Below are 26,779 nucleotides of genomic sequence, written 5' to 3' on the forward strand. Positions count from 1 at the left end.
AGATATCAAATTACCGAGGTACGGTTGCATTTTATAACAATCATATTTAACCTAGGTCATGGTTTCAATCAACAACACAGTAATGTACTTTTATGCTCATGATAGTTCTCAGAATGTGCTCAAGACAGGTAGTGGATAGGACATTACGATCATATAAAGATCAAGAGACGTCACGGAGCAGTAGGTGTAGCATCAGCTGAACCAGCAGCCGGTTTCGCAGTGGCGTCAGGGAGACCCACCCGGGACCGGACTCCGATATTTCTTAGTGTTAGTGATAGTGCCGTGGAATAGTATAAGAAGTGTTAACATAAGTTTAGAGACTGTTAAACATTTCCTTAAGTTAAGCATATAATGGTTTCATCTTGTAAAGCACTACATATTCATCTTGCACTTTTTGCCTGGGGGAGTATGTACGAGCCAAGGCTGTACATTTTGCTCACTCAGGCTTTCTTAGTTTATAAGCGTGATGATCCCTATGTACGTGCCAAGGTTCGTACATTCTTGCTCATTTACAAGCTTGACAAATTCCTATGTTTGTACGTGCCATGGCTGTACATATCGATCACTTATAAGCGTGACGATTTCCTAAATCATGGGAGTTACGTCCCGAGAGTATAGCCCGACGCAGGCACTCTCTTCTACATTCGTTCATAGCGAACTAAATCATGGGAGTTACACCCCGAGAGCATAGCCAGACGTAGGCACTCTCTTTGACTGTTAAATTGTATTCATTCGGTATATAGCAATTAGCACGTCATTATTTCGCTCATATTCTATTGTAACACGCGAGTGGTAAATATAGAGTAAATCAATAAATCTCTATTATTTGAAGCATCCCGTTGACCCAGGAACCGTACAATGTATTTCATAGATTTCACGCCCGATCTGAGGACGCGTCTCGGCGCACAATAATAGTCCGATATAATAATCGTAAATAATTATTTATTACATGAAACATTTTACAAAACATTAATAGACGCCGACGCTTTCGCGGAACCGATTCGTACAAATCGAGAGTTTCAAGCGTTTCACTGAGAGGTGAGAAGAGTGAGCTTTTCGTTCAGTTGAAGTTGTGTTTTGATGAGTTGAGCCAGAGTCACCACCTGCGAAAGGAGTTCCAATATAGAGGCAGATCTGAAGTCGAGGAGTGAGCTAAGAGAAAAGACGACACGCACCATGAGCGAGTCTTTGACGCTAGCGTTGAAGGCCGTGGCGAAGGTGTCGGCGGCCATGTTGGGCACGGAGTTGACCAGCTCCAGCAGCTGCCGGCCCACCGCGTTGTGCGGCGAGGCGCGGCCCGCCACCACCTCGTCGACGTACTGCAGCACCTGCTCCAGCAGGGAACCCAGGCGCCCCGACGCGTCGGCCACGAGCGCCAGGTCTCCGCCGGGCTGCACCTGGCGACCCCGCCCGCCCACCGTCTTGGAGCACAGCCTCAAGGCGCCCACCTCGGGCTCGTAGCGCGCCAGCTGCACGTCCACGGGCGTGAACATGCAGCCCTGCTTACCTCCGGGCACACCTAGCGCCGCGCACACGTATCCGCGCAGGCCCATGCGCGCGCCGGCCAGGGACGTGTCCACTGTCACGTGCACTGGCTCGCGGCACTCGCGCGCGTAATACTCGTGGATCACCGACGAGTGGTTCGTCACCTCGTTGCCTGTGGCCCACCAGCCTGAGGCGGACTCGCTTTTTAAATCAATAGTTCCTCCAACAGAACTTTATTAAATTTCTACACTGTTCCAGGCCCGATATGGCCTGTTTGATCATGGTTTATTAATTATAACTACACAGGAAGCTTTAGAAATTTGTAGAGGAAGGGATTCCTCGACACCCTTCCCAACCACTTCCTACTATTCCTAAATTTCAGTAGTGTTAAAGGATATAGAACCATAGTTAATACAAATTAGGCTGACAACTTGAATAATAATTTGTTGAACTGTCTCATTAAAATTATTAAGTACAGACCAGTAGTTATTCTACCATGTTATTAATGTTTTAGCAATTGAAGCACTATAACAATGAATTGACTTTTACCTAATACTGGAGAATTCAAAAGTTAATAATTTATCATAAGAAACAATTAATATTATTTAGAAAATAATGTTATTACCTACGATACTCTCAGAAGCATTGACTCGCCGATTTAGCTCATACACATCCATGGCATAGTTCAGTTCGGCCTCCACCTGATCGGCATGTTCTTTGTGCGGAACGCAAAAGCAGTTGGTCACCTCCACGACTCCCTTGTCCGCAGTGCCTGCAACCCAAAAACATAACCTGTAGTTTATCAATTATTATACAAACATGTATAGAGATCACACATGAAAACCGACAACTGAAACCGCACGGTTAAGGCTATGTAGTCTAAATTCAAACACTTAAAAGTAAGAGACCAAATACCCAATAAGGTGCCAATAACTCGATGTGAATCTGCATTTCGACGTTCGTATGCATCAACAATTTGAAATAATACAACGGGATGAATTTTAACAACTAAGTTGAGCGCCATGTTGACGTTTAAAAGAAAGATTAGTAAAGACTCGGGGCCACAGAATGCTTTTATAGGTAAAACTTTTAGAAATAATACAGAGTGACGGTTGACAAGTGTGTGTAGAAAGTCGATAACTAAATTTGTATGAAAATGACAGCTCGCGTCAACAATTGGTAGCCTAGCTCACAGATGGAAAATCAAATGTATGTAGAAGTTAAGTAATAATTAACTAACTTAAAAGCTATATAAATTTTCTAACTTAATTTACAAGTTATCCAATTAATCGTTATTGTACAAGTTATCCAGTTGTCCAGTCGACCTGAGGAGTTAAGCTCTTCGGATTCCGATGAATTAGAGTTTCATATGGATAACCAAATCTTGATAAATAACGTTCACAACATTATTTACCCATAACTTTCAAAGTATTTTTATTATAAATTTTAGTTTCGGAGAGTTTAATAAATTTGTATAATTCGTTTGCGAAATTTACAAAAATAAATATGGTTAATTTAAGCTTTTATTACTAACACAGGCAAAATAACTGTAAACGACTACAGAATTTGCCATTTTGCTGTTTTTTTTTAAATATTATGGCAATAGTTCTTTTGCTGTGGTTGTTACCACTTCTAAATACCATTTCTAGGTATCTACTGTCCACTGTGGAACTGGGGTTCTACGTGATCTGTGGTCCTAAATCCTAATTTATAAGATATCTATGTGTTCTGTGTTTTAGTGCACGTGTTTATTAATGTATACAAATTACAAATGTAATATTTTCAATTTTAATAAACCAATGCTATTTATAATTTTAAGTTTTATTATTAGAGTATGATTTTAAAATGCCTCCATTCCGAACTGGTTTGTTAAAACGGAAGATAGAGTCTGACGGGACTATTAAACCATGCGGTAGTAATACACAAGAAGTAAGGAAAATATATTATCTGAAAAGGTACTTGCTCAAATTACCTGTGAAGTGAATTTGAGTGATTAATATTGTATATTTTAACTTTCAGGGAAATGAAAATAGTGATAAAGACGAAGACTTAATAAAAGGTGAACTAGACAATGAAGATGATGTTAGTGATTCTGAACACGAGTCAGACGAGAAATCGGATACAGAACAAGATGTTAGTTACATATTAACTTAATTTACACTATTATAAGACTACCTATAATGTTTTAACTTATAACAACACCTAGATTTCGATGTATAATATTTTATCTAAGTTAGCCTAATGGAAAACATCTGATTGTGAATTTCTTTGTGTTCCAATGCATCATTTTATTAATTAGTTTTTACTTTTTTTGCAGGAAGTTTTGTTTGATAATGATGTTGACTCCCTTCTCGGAGATAATAACTCGGGCCACTCTACTGATGAATCCTCAGTATGTATCATAATCTAAATTTTTAAATATCTTTTTAATCCTTTTATTTTATGTGTAGTGAGATCTTTTGTATCTATTAAAAACTAAACAAGGCAAATTTTGTCTGTAATGATTTATCATAATAGAACTTTTAAAGGGACTTGGATGAAATTAAGAAAAAGTTAATACATTATATCATAATATTATTTTTTGAATAAATCACGAAAATTGTTGAAAAGAAAATTACTTGCATACATTTTAATGAGTTATATTTAGAAACAAGACTTAGTGCGAACTATGGCTTCTATAGGTAAAAATTCATCTCTTACATTTGTATTTGGAGATGCGTAATATATAATTTCACTATATTAATACTAAAAACAATAGAAGCTGGACAGATTGAAATTTGACTAGAACTATGTTACTGAATATGATTATGTAAAACTGATTTGACCATATTACAATAATAAACCTCAATGTGACAGATGGAGAAGAGCTATTCACCTATATAGCTGGGCTGTCTATCATAATTCTGTGGACACCTCACAGTCCTGGGCAGTGTAGTAAATGAAATTTATATGCATTTTGTAATGTATCAGTTCTGTATTTGAAAAAGTGTTACATTTTAGGAATTGACAGATAGTGAAAATGATTCTGATGAAGAGAGCTCACATAAAACAATAGAGAGTGATGACAGTGGATCAGAGTCCGTAGGCCCAATGCTAGGATCCAGTTCTGATACACAAGATAGAAACAAAGAGGTTGATGAAAAGAAGGAACTAAGGAAAAAAAGTATGACAAACCAACCAAAAAGTAGAGTCTCCGACTCCATACAAAAATTATCAAACGAAATACATTCTAATGTGACCTCGCAACCGGTGCAGCAGAAAGGTGAGTGAGATCGCCGTGGCGTTGGGTCAGTCCCTTCAAGAAAAAGCCGATAACTTTTGGTTTTCCACAGACGAGTACGAATCCGGCGACACCAGCGACGAGGAAGAGCGCGTGAACACGGCGGGTGACGTGCCCTCTTGGTGGTACGACGAGTTCCCGCATCTGGGCTACGACCTAGACGCTCGCCGCATAGCGAGACCGCAGCGCCGCGACCTCATCGACGATTTCCTCAGGTCGCTGCATTTTTCAGCAACCGCACGCTGCGGGGCGTGCCCTTTCCATGGAGACGTATTTTATACATTTTAGTTTATTCTCGTACAGAAAATGTGAAGATCCCGAGTTTTGGCGAACGGTCAAAGATCCTTCCACTGGTCAGGACGTCATTTTGTCCAAAGACGACTTGAAGCTCATAGAGAGGATACGAAACGGTAACGTTCCTTCGGAGACGCACGATGAATATGAGGTGAGGGCTCGCAGGGACTTCACTGCAAAAGTGTACTTCGACAAAATCGACTTGAAAAAGAAAATACTGATATATTTTTACACTCTCGTCTCTCACGCGAACAGCCTTGGACCGACTGGTTCACCCGCGAGGTGTTGGCGACTCCGCTGCGCGCCTTCCCCGAGCATAAACGCTCGTTCCTACCCTCGCGCTCCGAGCAGATGCAGGTGGCGCGCCTCGTGCACGCGCTGAAGATGGGCTGGAGCCATACGCGCCGAGAGATCGCCGCCCGGCGCCGCGCCGCCCGCGCTCGCGCTTTCTACGACCTTTGGGGCTCCGACGACGCCGTCTCGCGTCGGGCGGCACCCCGACACCTGCCCGCCCCGCGACGTCCGCCGCCCGCCCACGCCGAGAGCTACAACCCCCCGCCCGAGTACCTGCTCGACCGCAAAGAGGTCAGTCCTCTCTTCTCGGACGAGCGGCCGACTCGTCTCGGCGCAATCGTCCACCGCCCTACATCGTCTCCCTCGCGCGTTACAGACGAAGGAGTGGGAGAAGCTGCGGGAGACGCCTTGGAAGCGCAAGTACACGTTCCTGCCGACGCGACACTCGTCCCTGCGCGAGGTGCCGGCCTACGAGCGGTTCACGCGCGAGCGCTTCCTGCGCTGCCTCGACCTGTACCTGGCCCCGCGAGCGCTCAAGATGCGCCTCACTATCCGCGCCGACGACCTCGTGCCGCGGCTGCCTTCGCCGCGAGACCTGCAGCCCTTCCCCACCGCCGAGGTGCTGCGGTTCGCGGGCCACGAGGGCCTCGTGCGCAGCGTCGACTTCGACCCGGCCGGCCAGTACGCGCTCACCGCCGGCGAGGACGGCACGGTGCGCGTGTGGGAGGTCTCCTCGGGCCGCTGCCTGCGCACCTTGGCGCTGGGCGAGCCTGCGGCGGCGGCGCGCTGGACGCCCGTGGGCGGACTCAGCCTCGTGGCGGCGGCGGCGGGCGCGCGGCTGCTGCTGCTCAACCCTGGCGCGGACGTGGGCGCGCACCGCGTGGCCGAGCGCACCGACCGCCTGCTGCGCGACGCGCCGCCCGCGCACGACGTGCAGATGGACGAGCGCACGCGCGCCGCCGTCAAATGGGAGGAGGTCGACGAGGCGAGCTGGGCGCGAGGCGTGCGGCTCTCCGTGCGGCACCTGGGGCCGCTGGCGCACGTGGCGTGGCACGCGCGCGGCGACTACCTCGCGGCGACGGTGCGCGACGGCGGAGCGCGCGCCGTGCTCGTGCACCAAGTTTCGCGGAGGCGGTCGCAGCTGCCCTTCCGCACGACCAAAGGGCTCGTGCAGTGCGCGGTGTTCCACCCGCGCGAGCCGCGGCTGCTCGTGGCGACGCAGCGCGCCGTGCGGGTGTACGACCTGGTGAAGCAGCAGCTGGTGCGCAAGCTGCTGACGGGTGCCCAGTGGGTGAGCTCGGTGGCGGTGCACCCGGGCGGCGACAACGTGCTCGTGGGGTCGTACGACCGCAAGCTGGTTTGGTTCGACCTGGAGCTGTCGGGCGAGCCCTACCAGACGCTGCGCCTGCACGGAGGGGCCGTGAGGGCGGTGGCTTTCCACCCGAGGTACCCGCTGTTCGCGTCGGCCGGCGACGACGAGCGCATCGTGGTGTCGCACGGTATGGTGTACCAGGAACTGACGCAGAACCCGCTGCTGGTTCCGCTGAAGCAGCTGCGGGGTCCGGAGCGTCGCGAAGACCTGTGCGTGCTGGACCTGCGCTTCCACCCCACGCAGCCCTGGTTGGCAGCCGCCGGCGCCGACGGCACCGTCCGCCTTTACTCGTAGTCGCCCGCCGTTGTTATATCCTTATGGTTGCAATAAATGTTACATTTCACCCTTTGTCTATTTGGTCCGCCCAGATATACTATTTAAGCCCTGTTTATATTGTACCACAGTAATCATATTGTTCTATACATTACCGACCAAATCGATTCAATTATGGCTGGCTGCTCTTTTATACTAGACTTTATTCTATTAAGCTTCGAAATTTTAATTTCGATTTCTGCTTATAAATTGTGAGGTCACTCATGAAAGTTTTTCTATGTACCTATGCCTCCGCTTCAAACCATGAAAATATTTAGGACAATGAGGAAAATTATACAAACTATTAAATATTTTTTGTACATGTAACAATACTTTTTTAAAGTACAACTTATATATTTTTTTTTACTTTGTTTAACATTGCTATGAACGTAATTTAAAAAAAATAATTTGACTAAGCTCCCTATATCACTTGCACTGGATTGAAAAGTAGCTACCTCATACACCCACATATCTACTCTTAATGTATCTGGAACAATGTTAAATCATTAAAACTGTCTGGCTATTCAGGTAACTTTCTCTTCAAAAATAATCATTTATTACAATTTAAGTGTGTCTAGTAGGGAGAAGCACCTGTTAAGTGTGTCCGGCAATAGATAAAGTGATTACTAAAGTTTTTCTGAACAAAATTAAAAGAATTAACCTTATACTTGAATGAATTTAACACTTACAATTTTACACAGCTTTACTACCTATTTCGCAACCCAGTAACCACAATCCAAACTATAGAGTCATTATTCTTACTAGTCTTGGAGGCATACACAGAAAATCTTTCAGCTTTTTTAAAATAAAGGTCTGGGTCATGGTTGGTTATAGCAAGTAGTTGTGCACATACAAAATAAAACAAAATGGTTATTGTTTAATGAACATTATATTAACACAGCCAGTGCATAGTTACACTCTATTTTAAAATGGTGATTTCTAGTGTTTAGTTGATGGAGTTGTGTGGATTCTAATACCATGCATTTCTGCTATTTCAGTTTTTAAGGTTTCAGTTACGAGCCTGTGTTGTTTCACTCTTGATAAACCAATAAACTCCTTTGCTTCTATACTTATCTGAAAATATACAAATTTTGACTTAATAATGTTGGAATTAAAACAATGTAAGTAGTATATTAAACACAGAACAGTAATGCGCCAAACCCATTTATGTGTTTACCCAAACTTATGTTTGCTGCTTACCTCATACATAGCTCCACAACCTCCAGATATATCTTCTACACTCACATATGAAATGCCAGGCATTGCTCTCTTCAATGCATCTGTGAGTTGTTGTTCTTTTGTAATTCTATTATTTTCAAACGCACTGCCGCTTCCACCCACTGCACGTATCTGTTATAAATTTGATTATTCATTAATCATATTATTTATAACAGGCAGCGAGCACGTTAAAATATAATCAGACGTTTGTCACATTTACTAACCAATTTAGATCTCACAGGTTTTGCAGCTTGTACGATATGTCGAAACATTTTTGTGAATAAAAAAAATAACATATACTATTATTAAAGTAAGTGTAACGCTAACATTTAGAAAATTTTAATATTAGTAAAATATTGTGGTACAATACTTTTTAACCTTTGTTTACATAACATTATTTTGGGCACAGACTTAAGAAGAGGAAAGCATAAAACAGAATATAATTTATTATTTTAGTGCCTTTCTATCGTTTTTGGCCGTCAGTCTCTTTAAGTGTGTCTTGTCCTGTGTCAGATGCAGCAACGCTTCCGCAGTTGCAACAGTGTTTCCAGATCAGAGGATTTCCCCCTAGTATGTGTGGACTCTGTTCCCCCTAGATTTAGGGGTTTCTCAAGCCACTAACAAGTGGCAGAATAGGGAGAAATAATATTTGAGGGTTTTTTTAGGTGAAATTTCAAAAACACCAAGTACAGTTTTCTTGTTATTGTATATCACGTTCCTGATTTTGGAACTAAATGGTAGCACTTAGTAAAAATGGTCGCAATCGCAAAAACCGATTAAAACTTGAACCCTTCAATCCGTTTTCTATTACAGATTCTTTGCATAATGCCTTTCACTTCCCAACAATCACAATATGACCGCCGTTTTAAAGAATCGCGCCATCACTCATGCTACCATCCGCTTGGTGCGGGCATCCTAGGGGATTTTTAAGGGGAAATCAAATTAGTCTAGGGGTACGTCGTCGAAACCATCTGGCAACACTGAGTTGCAATCAATCCGAGTATTTTATTCTATACTATGAAGTGTGAACTCATCTGTGTGTATCAAAAGTATCGACAACAGAAGGTATCGAGTACCTCACACATTTCACACTCGGCTATCTGATCCGATGAACTGTTGCTGTTTAAAAGACTTATTTATATATGTGAATTCGATCATATCTATTGATAAATGGCACGCATTACCGAACACAAATGATGTGCTTATCAATATTCATTATGTGTGGGAATCGAACTCAAGACCGGCTTTAAAACCAGAGTCACTAACGCTAAGTTAGTAGCAGGAACGTTTCTCACAGTATCTATGCCTAAGGGTATCGATATCCCGAGGTATCGATACTTTTTCTACGCCAGTTCCCTACTCCCTTGTGGCTACTGGCTTGTGCAGTGTCTGTGGTGCAGTGTGCAAGTTGCAATTCAATTCGGCTTTTACTTTTTCATTATTTTATATATAAAAACTTAATCGTAATTTTGAGTTAGCGTCGGAAATTTAAATCTTTTTGCCTGATTTTGCTATTTTTAATGTATTGAGTCAGTGTAATGATAATCAACTTAATTGAAATATTGCTAAACTTCAAATAGTAAAATGTAACGCCAAGAGACTACTTAAGAATTTTTTGTTTATTTGCCGACCTTTTATTAGATGAATGGATCCCTCATAAGTATTTGGAAGTGATGAAAAAATAATCACGTAGTACGTTGTGAAATTGTGCAGTGTTCTAAAGTAAGATTGTGAGAATGTCGGTATCGGAAGCAACAACGCCGAGCACGGCGGAGCCTCCAGCGGCAGCGCCTTATGATGAACGCGACCTGGAGCCGCGCACGCCGATGAAGCGTCTCGGTTCCACCAGAAAACTAGCCGCCTTTAACAGTATGTATTTAGTTTTCCATTTTAATATCTAATTGCATTGTATATTTGACAAATTTGAAGATGGAATGGTGGTTTTTAGTTCCAAAAATAGCACAATAGGTAGTTATGGGTAGCTGTAGGGTTGAAATATATTTAATTATATTGTCTCATAGATTCTAGACATTGTAGGATGCATTAAACATAAAACTATAGAATAGCATGATTTAGCACATCAATATTAAACATATTGCTAACTCTTATTTATATCTATTGGCTTTATATTTTAGGCTGGGTGGTTGTATAAAAATAGATGTTATTTAGTGCAGTAATTATTAATAATTGTTATTAACATTGTAATTAATGTTTATTAGTTGCTGCTAGGATGTAAAGGCATGTTAGTTACATATAATTAGAAACATATTTGTAGTGTCAACTCAGATTTCGCAGTGATTCAGGCAAAGTTTTTTTAAAATAATACTTTAAAGCATAGGATAAGAATACCAACAAAGAGAATAAGAAAGGTATTCTTTTCAATACCCTAAATGATCCACCAGGCAGAGATTACTATACCATCCAGTACTCTCTTCAATTTGAGAGAATGAGACAAAAGAGTACTTTTTATATATGGACAATATTTATATATATAAATGTGAGAGTTGCAACTAAATGCTTGAACCATTTCTGATGAGGTAATTTTTGCGAACCATTTTTATAAATGCTTTTATTTTTATTATATTTAATTGAATTTGTCGAGTTTCCAAAATCTTCCAAAAACATGGTGGAGATCTTTTTAGGTGTAGAAATGGTGCAAAGTCGGAGAGCTCAATTTCATAAGTCCATCTGGCTACTGGTGTTGCCAGGTGGCCAAAAGGTGCTGGTTTTTTATTATTCACATGTTATACACTCATTATATGCTGACAATATGAAAGGCAGCTGCAGCAGTAACAGTTAATTGATGGCTGTTATCAAGTCGTTGCTATTGTTAAGGTGGCCATCAGGCGTGGGCTGTCGAGACTGGTAGCTAACATTTTGCACCTGCGCGCCCGCCTCGCCGCACGCGTCACACACAAACAGTCTTCCTGCGTGTGGTAATTTACGACTCCCGCGATAAGATTAAAATAAAACATTATTTTGATCAGATTACATTATATACATCTTCGCAAACAGAGTTTAATGCCAGTTCTCGGCCGTTCTGGGCCCTCGCTTTGAGAACTGGCAGTAAATGTAAATTTAGAAGCATTCGATTTTTACAATCTCAATTCCATCCGAGATTTACAAACCGAGCGAAACAATTTTGATATCAACACCACTTACCCACTTAATAACGTCAGTGATCCGACAATCTGATGTGAGCCCATTGTCTTTGACCGCGATATCAAATTAATATTTCCGTCGCAGTGAATGTTTCCGGTCGCGGCGGCCGTACAACACGACTCTCGACTTGCCCGAGTCATACAAATTCTGGTTAATGTCTAATGCAGACAGAGAATAAGTTGTATGGCATGTTGAAATAATTCCTTTATTGATACATTATACGTTTCTGAATTAAAATTTATTAAATTAATTGCGTATTGAGCAATACCTATAAATTCAATTTAGCAATATTATGTTATCACAGGAAATTGGTGACAGTAGAACGCATGTCTGAGAGCCAAAATCCGACGAAAAGCCTACTTATTTATTTATCCACTTGCAAGATAAGATTTTTTTGATCTAATACTGTTTGCGTGTACATGTGGCTTATTCCTAAACGAATAGACGCTGTTTCTACTCCGCTATTTTACTTTATTATTATATGTTTAGATCAATAGAAGATTTTGCTTTGTGTGGTCCATTTGTCGAGGAAGACCTATTATCACATGAACCGATTTACCGATAAGATGACAACAAATTGTCCATCTCATTAATTGATATCTGTTGTTGATAATTCGTGATTTTACTGATTCGCATTGTCAATGGCGGCGTGGCGTGGTGGCGAATGGCGAGGGCCGGTGGTTTCGTCGTGATTCACGTGTGCTATATTTAGAATGAGTCCTGCGGCCGCCTGGCGCCTCTCGGCTTCCCCGTGTGTACTCCGAATTGTAATCAAAAATCAAATTGAATTTTGTCCGAGTTGCTATTGTCAGCAATGGCACAATTTGTTTTTATGTTGTGTTTCACCCTAAGTGAAACACGAATTAAATGTTATAATACTTAGGGAACTCCGTCTTATTAGTAGGCCAGCTGGTTGATGTAATAAAAGAATAATCATTAATTAAATGGTGTTAAATAAAACCCGGATTCATATTAACTTCACATCGTTCCTCCGACAAAAACGAAAGGAGAAATGAAAATGTTGAACTTGTTTTTTTGTAACGCGAACTTCATGCATATTTTGTATAAAATAATTGAGTAACAACTAGCTTAGCTTAATGTAAATATAGTTTAAAACTTTTGGACACAACATTTTTTTTATAAACACAGTCGGTGTCTCTTAACTAAAATAAATTGCTAGTTACATTTGAGATAAAAATCATGGAACATTTATTACAAATTTAAAAGTAATTGTGTAAGTATTATTTTAATACAAAAATATAAAACAATTTAAAATATAAAGAGCTTATTCGAAGTGGTCTCCATTGGCTGCAAAACAGCCTTTAAACGTTGAGGCCGGTTAATAATAGTAGCACGCACTCTTTTCATGGGAAAATTCTTCACTGCCAATCGTAAGGATTGTGTTAGGGACTCCAAATTATCATGGAGTTTAGAGCAAGCCGTACTCCTCTAAAACTGACCACAAATCACGACAGCCAGTCTTAACCAATCATGAATTCCAAACGTTCGTTTCCAACCAAGACTGCGTAGACCCAGCTTTATGTCCCGGCACCGAGTCTTGCTGGAAGGACCATTCTTGGGTATTGAACATGGTGTTGTTAAGGGGCTTCACTGATACCTTCTCAAGAATGGTATATTGATACATATTTTGTGCCGATGTTTTGATACCTTTTTCATAAAAGTATGGCTCAGTCACTCCTTCATAGCTAATACTCCACCAAAACATCACTGTAGTCGGATAGTGCCCACGTTGCACTCTGTCGACTAATTAGAAAGCTAACTTAGAGCTTTGAGCTGAATATAACCATGTTTATGGTTATATTTATATTTTGTTGTTTAAAATGTTACTCAATTTTAAAAAAATTCAACAAACAAAATTTTGCTATGACCTCCCTTTGCGTGCCGCTTCAGTAGTTGTTTCGGTTTTACCACCCTATGCTTTTTTAAATTATCAGTTAAGAAATTACTAGGACGTCTCTTATAGGCTTCATCTCCCGAGAGAAAATCTTTTGCTTTCGGACAGGATTTCTTCGAATTCTGTCCCTTACTGCTTTGACCACTTTTATCGTACGAACACTACGTGAACGGCCAGATCATTTTCTGTCACGAACAGAGGACATCTCGTTATACCTATTAATAGCCCGGTACACAAACATTTTACTAATACCAAGCGTATGGAATCTTTAAAAAAATTGCATTTGGCTCCTTACCTACTTGGTGTAAAGCGATTCGGTTTTCTTTATTCACCACACTCCATTTTAATATCGCAAATTATAGTACAATGTATTGGCGCCAAATTGAGAAAACCCAATGACCAATAATATAAATATGACAGATTTCTAATTGTTAATTTTCAATTGGAACAACATTTATGGCCAGACTAAGTAAATGCGAGCCGAGGACGCCGGCCTCATACGTCATTGTACCTCATCACTATTGTTGAGGCTATTTTGGTCGTAACGACTCTATTGTCAGACTACTTTGACCGATTACTCGGACTGGGCTTCCCTAGAACTGCTCGTACAGAATAGCTTTATTTAAATGCACATTTTGTTTGAAGTACAATGGTGAACCGCATGCGGAGCTCTGCATTTGGAATTGAACAATGGAAGCAATGTTTCATAAATAAATATAAAGCGAAATCTTTGTCTCCGGTACGGCGTCTCTACAAAATACAAATAAACTCGCGATGAGTTCGTTTAGCTTACCGTCTCCAAATAACTATTCGTAAACAAGTTTTTATAAATTGAGTTGCTTCAAAATCGAAACGCACTGTTTATTCCATTAGAACTTCGAATTGGGATATTTAGGTAGTCTATCTGTCTGATCTAGCAGTCGGTGCATCCGTTGCCGCGAGGAAGAATAGTCCTTATATCCTGTGCGCGCGCAAACTCGCGGGGTCACGTGAAGTGGGGTGTAGTTTAGCGAAACCTCGGAGGCTGCGCGGCGTCAGTGGAGGTCCGGCGTCCGACCATGTTCCAGTGCATAGTGCAGCCGCGCCCCGACTGGGGTCCGCCCGAAGTCGCTAATGCATTTCCCGGTACGCCGCAAATCGTGTGTTTAAATGTAACGCGATTTCGAATTAAACTGGTTTACATTTTATTCAAGTCGATTCCGTTTTCGCTTACTGATTTGTCCTGCATATAGAAATGATGGGGTGGACTTGTGCTGGAGTGGCTGCTCAGTAGCTTTGTTAACCAATGCTCAATAGCTGCCAAATGTAATATAATGCTTTCCTGTTAATTCGATCTAAACAAAGCAGTAATTGGTCGTTCCCGCCTTTACTGAAAATGTCGAGATAAAAACAAAATCATTTAAAAATAATTTTAAATTAAATTAATAAAATGTAATGAAGCTGCTAGTACGAATGCCTTAACGACAATAAAAATCGTAATCTACAATTATATATATATCTACAATTTGGTGCATACTTTAGGAAGAGGAATGTCTTATATCATATACCTATCTTATATATATATCAAAACACTTGAATCTTTATGTGTTTGCTTTGTGTAATTACTGTACATTAACCACATATATACTTAACATAATCACAATGTATGTATTATATAAGGTCGAGACTAAAAATAATTAAAGGTCATCATTATTTACGTAGTTGTGGGCAAGAAGGGGCTTCGAGGACCGTGAAGGTTCGCCTCGATGAACGTCGTCCCACCTGTTGTGATTTCAACCGTGCTAAAATGCTAATAAATTACATATTTGCAGATATTAGGACTCAGCTGGCGGAGCAAGCGAGAGCGGTGGAGGGGCGCGCCGACGCGGCGGCCGGCGTCGCGGCCGAGCTGGGCGACTACTGCCGTCGGCGCGCAGATCTCGAACACGAATACGCGCGCGCGCTCGACAAGTTAGCGCGCGCGGCAGCCCAGCGCCACCGCGACCAGCGCCACAAGCGAGAGCAGTGGCCGCTGGCCGGAGCCTACGCTTGCTGGCAGGCCGCCCTCGACGCCACGCGTGCTCTGGCCCGCGATCACGCCGCGCTGGCGGACCTGTACGGCGGGCCGCTGGCCGCGCGTCTGCATCGCGCCGCGGACGACGTGCTACGTCTGCACCGCAAGTGCCGCGACCTCGTCGCCGAGCGACAGGAGGACATCGCCGCCGCTCTCGCCGAGGCGGCCACCGCCGGCAAGGCGCACGCCGCCGCCGCGCACGACTGGCGAGCCGCCGCGCTCAAGCTGCGTCACGCGCACACCGCGCGCCAGGCGCTCGCCGCCGCCGACCCGCCGCGGAACAAAAAGGTCAAGGCCCTCGAGAAGGAACTCGACAAGGTGACCGAACGTCCTCTCTCCTCCCGTTGTATTAAAAAATCGAGAAACAGATGTTATTAACGCGGGCCTCTGCAGCGTCGCAGTCGACACGCCGAGGCGCGGGCGAAGGCTCTGCGGGCCCGGGCCGAGTACGTGTTGAGCCTCGAAGCGGCCAACGCTACGCTGCAGCGCTATTACCTCGACGACATCGCCGACATTATGCTGTGCAGCGAGACCGGCTACGAGGAGGTGGTCGGGCGCGCCGTGCGATGCGCCGCCGCCGCCGAACGCGCGCGCGCCGCCGCTCTGTCCGGGGCGGCGCAGGCGCTGCTCGCCACCGCCGAGTCGCTCGACGCCGTCGGCGACCGGCAGCGCGTGGTCGCCGCACATCCGGCCGCCTTCGCGCCACCCAGGCCCTTGCCCTACGCGGGCGAGTCCCCCTCGCGGCAGGACGCCGCGATGAAGGAGCTGCTCGACGGCGCTGCGCCCGACGAGGACGAGGCGGCCGAGGCTTTGCGCCGCGAGCTCGCCGCGCGGCTGACGCAGCTCGAGGCGGCGGCGCGCGCGCTGCGTGCCGAGTGTCGCGAGCACGCCAAGACGCTCGACGCCGCCGAGGCGGAGCTCGTGCGCCAGATGGAGGGCCCCGACGCCTGCTGGGACGTGACCGGGCTCTTCGGCGCCGCCGCCGCTCCCGCCGCGCGGCCGGCGCCCGCCGACGACGACGAGGACGACGCGCCCAGGAAGGATCAGGAAGACTACTACTTGGCCGTCAGTATCGCACTTTTAGTAATAGCTGCGCGTGACGGAGACCCAGACTCACGAGAGCGTTAAATGGCCGTTCAAAGAAGTTCCGGTCGTACGTGTCGTGCGCGGGCAGGCTGGCTCGCCTCGAGAGCAAGGCGGCGGCCGTGCGCGAGCGCCTTCTGGGCGGCGTCTCGGGCGGCGGTCGGTCTCCGGTGGCGGGCGTGAGGCGCGGCGGACGGCGCGGCCAGTTCGCGGCGCCGCTGGACGACGCGCTGCCGACGCCGCTCGTGTCCTGCGTGCGAGTCATCGCCGGGTACGGTCTGCGGCAGCAGGGCGTCTTCCGCGTGTCCGGCTCGCAGGTGGAGATGCAGGCGCTGCGCGCCGCCTTCGAGCGCGGTGAGGACCCGCTGGCGGACGTGCGCGACGCGTCCGACATGAATTCGGTCTGCGGCCTGCTCAAGCTGTACCTGCGCGAGCTGCGGCCGCCGCTGGTGCCGCCGCAGCTGCGGGAGCGCCTCGTGCGCGCCGCCGCCGTCCCCGACGACGCGGCGTTCGCGGCGAGGCTCCGCGAGGAGCTGGCGGCGTTGCCGCGCCCGGCGTTGCTCGTGCTGCGCTATCTGTTCGCCTTTCTGGCGCATCTGGCGGAGCACAGCGACCGGAACATGATGGACGCGTGGAATCTCGCCATCTGTCTCGGGCCTACGCTGCTGCCCGCCTGGGGCGAGGGCGGCGAGCAGGTGACGGCCCAGAACCTCGTCAACGAGCTCGTGAAGCGCACCATCCTGCTGCACCGCGACGTGTTCCCGCAGGACATCGCTCCGCACGCGCTCTACGTGCCTCCCGAGCCGGCGCACACCTCTCCCGGGTGAGTACCGCCCTCCGTCGGCCGGACGCCTCGCCCGGGCCTCTGACGCCATCCTCGTCTGTCGCAGGGAGGCCGACGAGGCGGACGGCGCGGGTGCCGAAGCGGCGGCCGAGACGGAGCCGAGCGACGTCGACGACCTGGACGACGACGACGAAGACGAGGAGCCTCTCGCCGAAGACGACGCGGGGTGCGTACTCGGTGCCGGTCACCGTCTTCCTCTTCCTCTCGCACTTCTCGCTATCCGACTATTATTATCGAGTCGTAAGCAGCCTTTTGCTGAAAAATTATTGATTTTTTCCACATTCTAGAGTCCGAAACCGTTTCATATTGTTCATTTGAGCAAAAGTTCTGGCTCATCATCACATATTACACAAATAGACTGATTATTTATATTTATTTTTATACCGACAAATAGACCAAATTAGACCAAATTCGTTCCTACAAATAATATGATTAACCTGATAAGCAAACGAAAATCCGATAATGTCCGATAATCCGATGTACCAGTCATCACTACGCTCTCCTCATACTCCTTTTTTTCAAGTTTATAGTTTTTCATTTTAATACATAATTCTCATTGTACTTAACTTATTCATTTGGTTGGCGGCCATTTAAGATTTTCATTTTATTTTCACTGCAAAGTACGTACAATCTGTACTGCAGGTTATCTCGTTTCCTTGATGAATTAGAAGAGTTCAACGGTCTCAAACGATTTGCAAAATTTGAATTTCATCTGACAAGCCGATTATTCACAACAACTTTTATTTGTTTTTCCTTACTTACTTATTTTAGGTTTTGTTTGTTTTTTCCAAGTTTAAAGAGTTGTTTGTTCCATTAGTTTTTGATTTTCTTTTCCAATCTGTTTCTTGCTGATTTTCGGGGAGAGCAGGAGAGTAGCAGAGAGTTCCAAGTGTTTATTTTACTTCCTTGGCATATTTTTCTTTTATCTTGTTTTGGCTTTGCTGTCGGGCAACAAACAAATGTTTTTGTGTGGTTTCTGTTTATTTTTCTTTAGATCAGTACATTGTATGGTAGCTCTTACAAATCTCCACTTTTACTTCTCGGGCTATAGCCGAAGTTTCGTACACTGTTCTCTTCGCCAGGATGTCTACATCCATTGAAATCAGCCATAACTATGATGTTCTTGTATGTATTTTGTGAAACTATAGTTAATTTGTTGTAACATATCTTTCACGTGTAAAATCCGCCGATTTTATGACGATTGCATTGCTTGCCATCTCTTTCAAAAGATTTCGAATGACTTACAACTGAAGCAAGTGTCAAGTGCGTGTGGAATGGGGAGGTTGCGGAAGTGGTAATAAAAGTGGTAGTACGCCGGCTGAAACTATTTCCATAAATAGTTCGGCAGCTGCTCACGTGAACTTGTTAAAAAATAAAGTAATATTACGCCGAATGCAATTGAACTACGTAAATCTTCAAAAATTGTGCACCCGAAGCCTCCGCGGCTTGAGCAGCTCACGGTCGGTTCACTTATTAATCATATAAGATCAACTATCGCTGTTAATATCAGCCGATTTGTAGTAGTGTTTTCAATGATAGACAATGCAGAGTGTATGTTTGTGGACTCAGTTTCCGCACTTAGACTCTCGATAGGTCCATTTTGCGTTTGCATTTTCAATTAATTTCGGAGTGTTTTAACTGTTAATGTTTTTACAATTTTCGTCATCGTTTCTGAACTGTAAAGGACTAGTTGACAATCCCCACGGTAGCGGATAGATTGAAAATCTTTTGGTACTTTTCCTTTTAGTCTTGATCTTCCTGTTCCTGGAGGCCTACAATGAGTTTTTTTGCAAGCCTTATGACAAGCTAAAACTCGTACTATGACTCCGCGTCTCTATCTTCTTTTTGAAGTCAAGTTAAAGTTATAAATAAAACATAATTATTTGTATTTGGTAATTCATTAACTAAGGTTAATGTATTAATTATATTTTTACAATAAAAAGGAATTTATTGAGTGTAACCTTAGTAATCATTAATTTACAGAGAAGTTTTACTTCTCACACGTGTACTTTGTACGCTCACACTTTTTTTATATTAATGTTCCTTATAGTAGGGGAGCCCAAGCGGGAATTTCGGGATTTACTACAGCGTGACTGATTAATATACAGGGTAATACTTTGTACTCAGTGAAGTACCTCCAACAAATATGAGCGCCATATATATGGCCGCCCGTCAAGGAAAAAGGTTTAGCTTCGTAAAAAAAATTAATCATGAGATATTCTCGAGAGCGGTAGGTTAAAGTAGGGTGAGTTAATTACACGCTAATAAGTGTATATTTCACTAATCTGACAATTTGCAAGTGACGTAAGGAAAGGGGATCGATTTCCACAAGCGAAGTAAGAAAACTTCATCGATAAAGTTTAATACGTGCGGCTGCATGATGCCTATATTCGATAAAAATATTAACTATGAGTAGTAGTAACGTAAAGTGAATGAATTAGAAACACTAGAAAAATTTATAAATATTTTAGAATATCGTCAAAGTAAACCGGTTCTTCCGGTTAATTCTTTTTCATTCTTTTAAAGCATTTTTAAAGAAAATGTTATAAAATAAATAAAAGTTCTACTTGAACAACATACACTTTTTGCTATTTCCAGAGCTTATTAATCAATTAAGTTTTTTAAATTAGACGAATCCCTCCAGATAATCGACAGATGTCCCAGACATCACGTCTAGGACCTAAAGATGATCTAATGAAACAATGTGTGTCTGTTGATTGACTTGAAACTAACTGAACTTATTTATTGAAAGGCATTTAACTATTACATGTGACTTACATAACTCACTAGATGACGCTAGGTGTACTACTTATTACTACTACTATCATTTTTATATAAACTAACTACTATATATAAATAACACAAGTAAGTTATTTTTTTAACTAAGCCCAGAGCATTCACAAAAGCTTTATGCTCAATTGAACTTAATCTTTTTGTGCGCAAATCAGCTGTACATAGGTATTGGACATTTACCAAATTTTAAGCAATAATCTCTTTACAAAAATGAAATGTTATATCTATATGTTTAGATTTGTTATGAAAAACAGGATTCGATAACAATTTTTGTGCACTTTGATTGTCATTGTACCGAATAATAGTATATAAATTGTTAGTAATTTCACATTGCAAGTTTTGTAAGTAAATAGCTTCTTTACAATTCTCTGAGATCCCTATATACTCTGCCTCTGTACTAGACAGTGTAACAACCTTTTGTTTTTTGCTTTCCCAAGATATTGCAGCACCTGATAATTCAAACATAACCCATATATGACCCCCTACTAATAAGATCTCTGCCCCAATTGATGCTGACATAACCAATTATTTCAGATTTAAGTTTTGATTCATATTTAGTCTTTTTTAAATACCTCAAAATTCTTTTCGCATGTTGCCAATGTTCTTTAGTAAAACATTTATTAAATTGGCTCATATAAATAACTGAATATGCTATATCAGGGCGAGTTAAAACAGACATTGACATGGTACGGTAATGACACATTTGTTATCTGTACTGAAATTGAGTTTACATTCCATTAGTGTATTTAATGTGTGACAATACAACATTTTAAATTTACTTAACAACCCTCATGGTCTAATATTACCGAATTTTTACTGCACTCAACTTGCATACCCAAACATTGTTTAATAGTACCTAAATCTTTAATATTTATTTAAATTATTACTTCATTACAATCATTAGAAAATATAATGAAATCAATAAACAAATAAGGTTTATATTTAGATTTTTCATAACCAATGCTATATAAACAGTCCTCAATCTTTTTATACCACATTATTGTAGACTGTTTTATGGCCATAATTAGCCCTTTTTAACTTTTAAGACTTTACCATTGTTTAAATCACCAAAACAATCTGGTTTTTGCATAAAAGTATCTTCTTCAAGATGTCCATTTAAAAAGCTGTTTTACATCTGTTTTGTTTTATAATCTAATGTTACTGTCAAAACAAACAATAATCTTAAGGTAGAATATCGAACCACTGGAGAGAATGTTTCATTGTAGTCGACATCATGTCTCTAAGTGAAACCGTTTGCCATAAAAGCGCACTATATAAAACTTTACAACGATATAACCGTCCACATCATACTTTTTCTTTAGAACCCATTTACACTGAACCACAAACCACTATTTGGAGCATCAACCAACTCCCAAGCTTGATTGTCTTGAAAACATTGAAGTTCTTCCTTGAATGCTTTTTACCAATACTCCTTTTCATGTCTAGGCAGCGCCTCCTGCAATGTTAAATCTCCAGATTCTGGAAGGTAGAAATTTTGTTGGCTACTGAAACCAGGTTGTTTTCTATTTCTAACTTTTCTTGTAGTGGTAACAGTTTCCTGTAAACTTTTTTCTACATCTTCATACTCACTGGGTGCATACTCAGAGTCAAGAGTCATTTGTAGACTTTTCATGTAGTGTAAGAGTATCAGACAGTTTTTCCTCCATATCCCTCACTGAAGATGGCTGTTCTGTATCTTTAATTGTTTCATTTACATTCTCCTTTTCTATTACTTCTATGGTAGGTTGTCTTTCTCAACAACTAACACATCTCAAGTAGTTATTATCACATTCTTAACTGGATCATACACTCTATAGCCTTTGCTTCCATTAGCATAGCCCACTAAAATACCCTTTTTGGCTTTTTTTATCCCATTTTCGTCTCTTTTCTTTAGCTATGTGTACATTACCATGCTGCCAAAATCTCCAAGATGACTTATATCTGGCTTAACACTATGCCATAGTTCATAAGCTGTGTTTCCTTGTTATACGAACAAACCTGTGAGATTGTGCAAATATACCACTGTGTTTGTGTCTTCAGCCCAGAACATTTTGCTTAACTGTCTATCAAAAAGCATGCACCTCGCCTTCTCAACTAAAGTACTGTTCATCCTCTCACATAGACCCTTCTGGTTAGACGTGTATGGTCATGTAATTTGATAAGTTATTCCCATTTTCTTTAAGTAATTATTAAATTCAGCATTGCAAAGTTCTCATCCATTGTCACTTCTAATAATTCTTATCTGTTCTATATGTAAAAGCTGTTGAAGGCATCATTCTTGTTTTTCAGAAAATAAATATAGCATTTTGCTAAAATCATCAAACAAAGTATTTAGACTCACACTCCATAGGACTAGAGACGTCTGTGTGAATAATATTCAACACCTCTGTACTTCTCTTACCAATATGAGTAAAAGGTATTCTAGCCTGTTTACCTTCACAGCACACAGAACAGGTTGACTTTGTAATGTCAACTTCCTCTGTCAAGGTTAATCCTTCAACGGTATTCAGCCTTTTATTCAGACATTGACTGTTTACATGTCCCAGCCTGCGTTGCCAGAGCTCACCAGATATGATCGCTGCTGCCGACATATTTTCTTGAAGTCGTAAACTCCATTTTTCAATAATGCGTAAGCAACTAGTGTACCTTTCCGGTAATAAGTTAGTTGTCAAATGACATATTTTATGTCCACATCAAAATTGCAATCCGTTAAGGATTATATGGTAGATATCTTTACATTGCCGGAACACACAATCGGCACTTTTGTTTTGTCGGCTACTATTTCGGTCCTTACATATGAAATTGGCGTTTTGCATGGGAGGAACAAAAAGTCGAATATTTTTAAATATAATATATTTAATTAATCAAAGTATGAACCATTGTTCTCTATGCACTTTTGCCATCTCATAGGTAGTTCATTGATCCCTTTACTAAAAAAACCAGTCGGACGGGAATCAATAAAATCTGTGAAGGTGATTTGGACTGCCCCATCAGAGTTAAATTTTTTCCCTTGCAAGAAGCTGTCCAAATTTCGAAAAAAATGGTAATCTGTTGGAGCAAGGTCCGGGGAGTACGGAGGATGTCTTAGACATTCCAATTGAAGCTCTTCTAATTTGGTGGCCGTCTGTTGTGCAGTGTGTGTTCTAGCGTTGTCGTGAAGCAGCAGTGGCGTGGAGCGATTGACCAGCCTTGGTTGTTTAGCCGCTAGCTTTTCCATCATGGTTTGCAATTGCTGACAATAGACATCAGCCGTAACAGTCTGGCCAGATTTGAGAAAACTGCAATGAACAATACCGGCACTAGTCCAAACGCTTACAAGTAACTTTTTTGGAGTTAATTTTCGCTTGGGGCAGGATTTAGCTGGCTGGCCAGGATCCAACCATTGCGCTGAGCGCTTCCGATTATCGTAAAGAATCCATTTTTCATCACAGGTAATGATTCGGTTTAAAATACCTTTATTATTGTGCCAGTTCAGTAATGTAACGAAGCAGTCGACGCCCGTTGCCGGTTTGCTTTAGTCAATTCGTGAGGTACTCACCTTTCAAGCTTTTTAATCTTCCCAATTTGCTTCAAGTGAATTAAAACAGTTTTATCACTAACACCGCAGCCTGCAGCTAACTCGGACGTGGTTTACGATGGATCCGCTTCCACAATAGCCTTCAATACTTCATTATCAACTTGGGTCTCAGGCCGTCCACGGGGCTTGTTCTGCAGGTCGAAATTTCCAGAACGAAAACGTTGGAACCAAAAACGAACTGTGTTTTCTTTTGCAACATGACCGCCATACACATCATTCACCCTTCGAGTCGTTTCCGCAGCACTAGTGCCACGGCGGAACTCGTACTCGTAAATAATGCGATACTTTAAGTTTTCCATTTTGTAAAATGAGTGACGCAAACAGAAAAAAACAGAAGAAAAAAACAAATGAATGACGGTCATCGAAGCACAAATACATGAGTAAATAGCTGTACAACTTTGAATTTGAAATTCCTAACCAAAGAGGAGGTATTTGAGATCAAAGTGGCCAGTTCGACAAAACGTCAATTTCATATGTAAGGACCTAATATAGTAATTTGACCTTCTTTTTCGTAATAAATGTACTGTATGGTTTGATGTACTTCATCATACCTTCTAGGATTACGAAGTTTTCCGCTGCAAATACCCATTCACTCCGCCTCTTAACTTCGCTACATTGATAATGTAATTTGTCGCCATTTTAATCTTGCTGCATGCAATCCAAAAAATTGAGCGCCTAAGCTAGCTAATCTAATTATCCATATACTGCTATCTATTATTACACTATTAAATAACTTGGTAACTTTTAAACTTTAACGATAATTAGCTAAAACACTTTAAAGGACATAAATCTGGGCCCATAACTTAATGAAACAATGTGCGTCTGTTGATTGACTTGAAACTAACTGAACTTATTTATTGAAAGACATTTAACCAATACATGTGACTTACATAACTCACCAGATGCCGCTAGGTGTACGACTTATTACTACTACTATTATTTTTTTTATAAACTAAAATGTACCATATATGTATTATTATGAGTGTAGTAGTAGTATAGTAGTGGTAGTCAAAATGGCGATTTTTGCACATTCTAATAACGGCCGCGACTGCGTCACATCCAAATCGTCAGATTATTAGATAAGAGCTTTGTTTTAAGTTCACTTAATACCCCCATCGATATTCAACTTGCGCCTTAAGATTTTCTTATGTACCGTAAATAAGTGTTAATATATTATAGTCAGCAATAAAGGCTTAACAATAATACCCCCATAGAAAATCTGACGCGCTCGGGTATGTCTATGGCACAGTGTTTTTTATATTTTTTAAAATCTATAGCCGCTTTCCCCACCTCGTTATTATCAGAGCTTCGCAACCCAATAGGTCTTTGACAGTGTGTTGTTGTATCTGTTGATAGTACGATATACGAACATACGGCTGAACAGTATTTATGGCCAGACTAGTTATATAAATATTTCAGGAAGCGACGCACAACACAACAGTACCGCTTTTACCGCCCATTTTTTGTTTTTGTTTAGAGCACTTTTTCGACTTGTGTCTTTAAATCGCTACCGGCAAATGACGTACGTCAATTTACATAATGGTATCAATATAATTAAGTACTTCTTTGTAAAGTCTTCGTGGTGAAATAATTCTGGGTGTGCTTCGGTACATTTAAACCGCTTACGTGGATTGTACCACTGCCATTAACTCTAAAGTCATTATTTGTGACAAAAGGAACCGTGCTATAATATAGACTTTCAAATAAAGAGGAAACAACTTCAGAAAAAAGCAAACATTTAGTTCTCTATCTCAAAAATGATTCAATTAGACATATTAGCACAGTGATCATATAAAAGCAGACGCAGAGAGCCGATTTCACATTCACACTCACCGCGAGAAAGTTGAATTGTAATGTTTTGTTCTGTTTCCTACGAGTTAAGAGTGAGATCGGCTTTCTGCCCGAGTCTCCGGAAGTTGGATCCGGAGAGCGCAGAGTAACGCAGCCCCATTGTCCGCAGGTGCCCGTCGGAAGACCTCGCCCAGGTACACCCTCGACACGCCCCACACTCCGTCCATCTATCGTACACTTCACACTCAGCCCACACTCACCCCACACTCACCCCAAAATCACCCCACACTCACCCTACGCTCACCCCACACCCCGTAATACGTCCGACGTCCTCTTCACTACTGGCATCTATTGTGTGAAAAGATGCGCTCGCCTTTTCGGTAATGTGGTTTGCAAGTTGTCTTCGAGTCGCTTACTCGCTTATCGAACGGTCGATCATTTGTGTAATTATTTGTACGAATTCATCGCTTTTTGTCAAAATGTCAGTAATGGATAAATAAAATACATATTTTTCATCGGTCGACGAGCGTCCGAGCGTCCGGAACGATATAAAGGTTTTTATAAAGGAATCCAGGTCACGGAGCGGCTTCGCTCCCGAGCGCATCGACGGAGGGCAGCCGCGAGCGTCGCCCGCGTCCGTCGACGACCCCGTCTCCGCCGCCCTAGCGCCGCCGGGGACCGAAGCGTGAGTGTCTCGCTTCGCTCGTCGACGTCCCGAACGATTCGATCTAAACGCGCTCTCGTCGCAGGCGGTTGGCCGAGAGCACGCCCGACCTGGTGCTAGACCTGCCGGCGAGACGCCGCGCCGCCGGCCCCTCGCCCGCCGACCCGCCGCCCCCCGCGAGCCCCGTGCCCGCGCGCAACACGCTGCGCGTCGCCGCCAAGTTCGCCGAGCTCACGCTGACCGGGGGCTCGCTGAAGCCCGCCCTCGCCGCAAAGCCGGCCCTGTTGCGCCGTCCGACGCCGCACCCGGCGCGCCCGCCGCCCTCCCGGCCGGCGCCCCCCGACGACGCGGAGGACTAGGCCGTCGGCTCTCCAAGTCACACATCACTCTCAGCGCACAACGCCCCCTTCCTCTGACGAATCGACTCCGACGCGTCGGACGACCGCATTTACAATGTTTAATTAATTAAGTGCTACCTGTAAGCTTTAACGACGCCCGCCTCGCCTCCGACGAGACGAGTGAGTTGCCATTTTGAGATTATATTCGCATCGCCCTCCGCGGCAATTTTGTACGCGAGCCGTGACTTTTGTATCGCGCGTAGGTTAATATATTTTTGTACGAATAAACTCAACTAAATCACTC

At 43.1% G+C, this 26,779-nt stretch overlaps 3 protein-coding genes across 6 annotated transcripts; 2 read left to right on the forward strand and 1 right to left on the reverse strand.

Annotated features, from left to right (window-relative positions):
* Positions 1–922: 922 nt before the first annotated feature.
* Positions 923–2,562, reverse strand: LOC123720481 (eukaryotic translation initiation factor 3 subunit F). The gene is made up of 4 exons (XM_045677105.1): positions 2,401–2,562; positions 2,111–2,257; positions 1,176–1,672; positions 923–1,103 (listed from the first exon to the last, which is right to left on the reverse strand). The coding sequence occupies exons 1-4, from the start codon at positions 2,507–2,509 to the stop codon at positions 1,029–1,031; spliced, it is 828 nt and encodes a 275-aa protein (XP_045533061.1). The 5' UTR covers positions 2,510–2,562; the 3' UTR covers positions 923–1,028.
* A 605-nt stretch (positions 2,563–3,167) lies between these two features.
* On the forward strand, positions 3,168–7,068 carry LOC123712904 (ribosome biogenesis protein BOP1 homolog). Its single transcript, XM_045666275.1, has 8 exons — positions 3,168–3,414; positions 3,505–3,618; positions 3,803–3,877; positions 4,486–4,747; positions 4,818–4,980; positions 5,069–5,210; positions 5,315–5,644; positions 5,730–7,068. The coding sequence occupies exons 1-8, from the start codon at positions 3,331–3,333 to the stop codon at positions 7,017–7,019; spliced, it is 2,460 nt and encodes an 819-aa protein (XP_045522231.1). The 5' UTR covers positions 3,168–3,330; the 3' UTR covers positions 7,020–7,068.
* Positions 7,069–9,305: 2,237 nt separating this feature from the next.
* Positions 9,306–26,776, forward strand: LOC123714255 (rho GTPase-activating protein 4-like). 4 transcript variants are annotated; one of them, XM_045668568.1, is made up of 9 exons: positions 10,003–10,124; positions 14,253–14,457; positions 15,144–15,703; positions 15,779–16,450; positions 16,528–17,291; positions 17,359–17,478; positions 25,643–25,667; positions 26,040–26,158; positions 26,223–26,776. In XM_045668568.1, the coding sequence occupies exons 2-9, from the start codon at positions 14,391–14,393 to the stop codon at positions 26,494–26,496; spliced, it is 2,601 nt and encodes an 866-aa protein (XP_045524524.1). In that variant the 5' UTR covers positions 10,003–10,124; positions 14,253–14,390; the 3' UTR covers positions 26,497–26,776. The 4 variants fall into 4 exon arrangements, with proteins under 4 accessions (XP_045524450.1, XP_045524676.1, XP_045524603.1 ...); XM_045668494.1 differs by lacking the exon at positions 14,253–14,457 and having other exon boundaries at positions 9,306–10,124; XM_045668720.1 differs by lacking the exons at positions 14,253–14,457; positions 25,643–25,667 and having other exon boundaries at positions 9,306–10,124; positions 26,223–26,364.
* Positions 26,777–26,779: the final 3 nt, after the last annotated feature.

This window comes from Pieris brassicae, chromosome 1 (genome assembly GCF_905147105.1).
Source record: "Pieris brassicae chromosome 1, ilPieBrab1.1, whole genome shotgun sequence".
In the NCBI taxonomy this organism is placed as follows: domain Eukaryota; kingdom Metazoa; phylum Arthropoda; class Insecta; order Lepidoptera; family Pieridae; genus Pieris; species Pieris brassicae.

Coding starts and splice junctions, on each gene's coding strand:
- LOC123720481 (XM_045677105.1), bottom strand. CDS start 2,509: ATGGCGCTCAACTTAGTTGTTAAAATTCATCCCGTTGTATTATTTCAA. Junction 1,673..2,110: donor TGCTTCTGAGAGTATCGTAG/GTAATAACATTA, acceptor AGTCCGCCTCAG/GCTGGTGGGCCACAGGCAAC. Junction 1,104..1,175: donor GCGTCAAAGACTCGCTCATG/GTGCGTGTCGTC, acceptor CTCCTTTCGCAG/GTGGTGACTCTGGCTCAACT.
- LOC123712904 (XM_045666275.1), top strand. CDS start 3,331: ATGCCTCCATTCCGAACTGGTTTGTTAAAACGGAAGATAGAGTCTGAC. Junction 3,619..3,802: donor AATCGGATACAGAACAAGAT/GTTAGTTACATA, acceptor CTTTTTTTGCAG/GAAGTTTTGTTTGATAATGA. Junction 3,878..4,485: donor ACTCTACTGATGAATCCTCA/GTATGTATCATA, acceptor GTTACATTTTAG/GAATTGACAGATAGTGAAAA.
- LOC123714255 (XM_045668494.1), top strand. CDS start 9,992: ATGTCGGTATCGGAAGCAACAACGCCGAGCACGGCGGAGCCTCCAGCG. Junction 17,479..25,642: donor CTCGCCGAAGACGACGCGGG/GTGCGTACTCGG, acceptor CATTGTCCGCAG/GTGCCCGTCGGAAGACCTCG. Junction 26,159..26,222: donor GCGCCGCCGGGGACCGAAGC/GTGAGTGTCTCG, acceptor CTCTCGTCGCAG/GCGGTTGGCCGAGAGCACGC.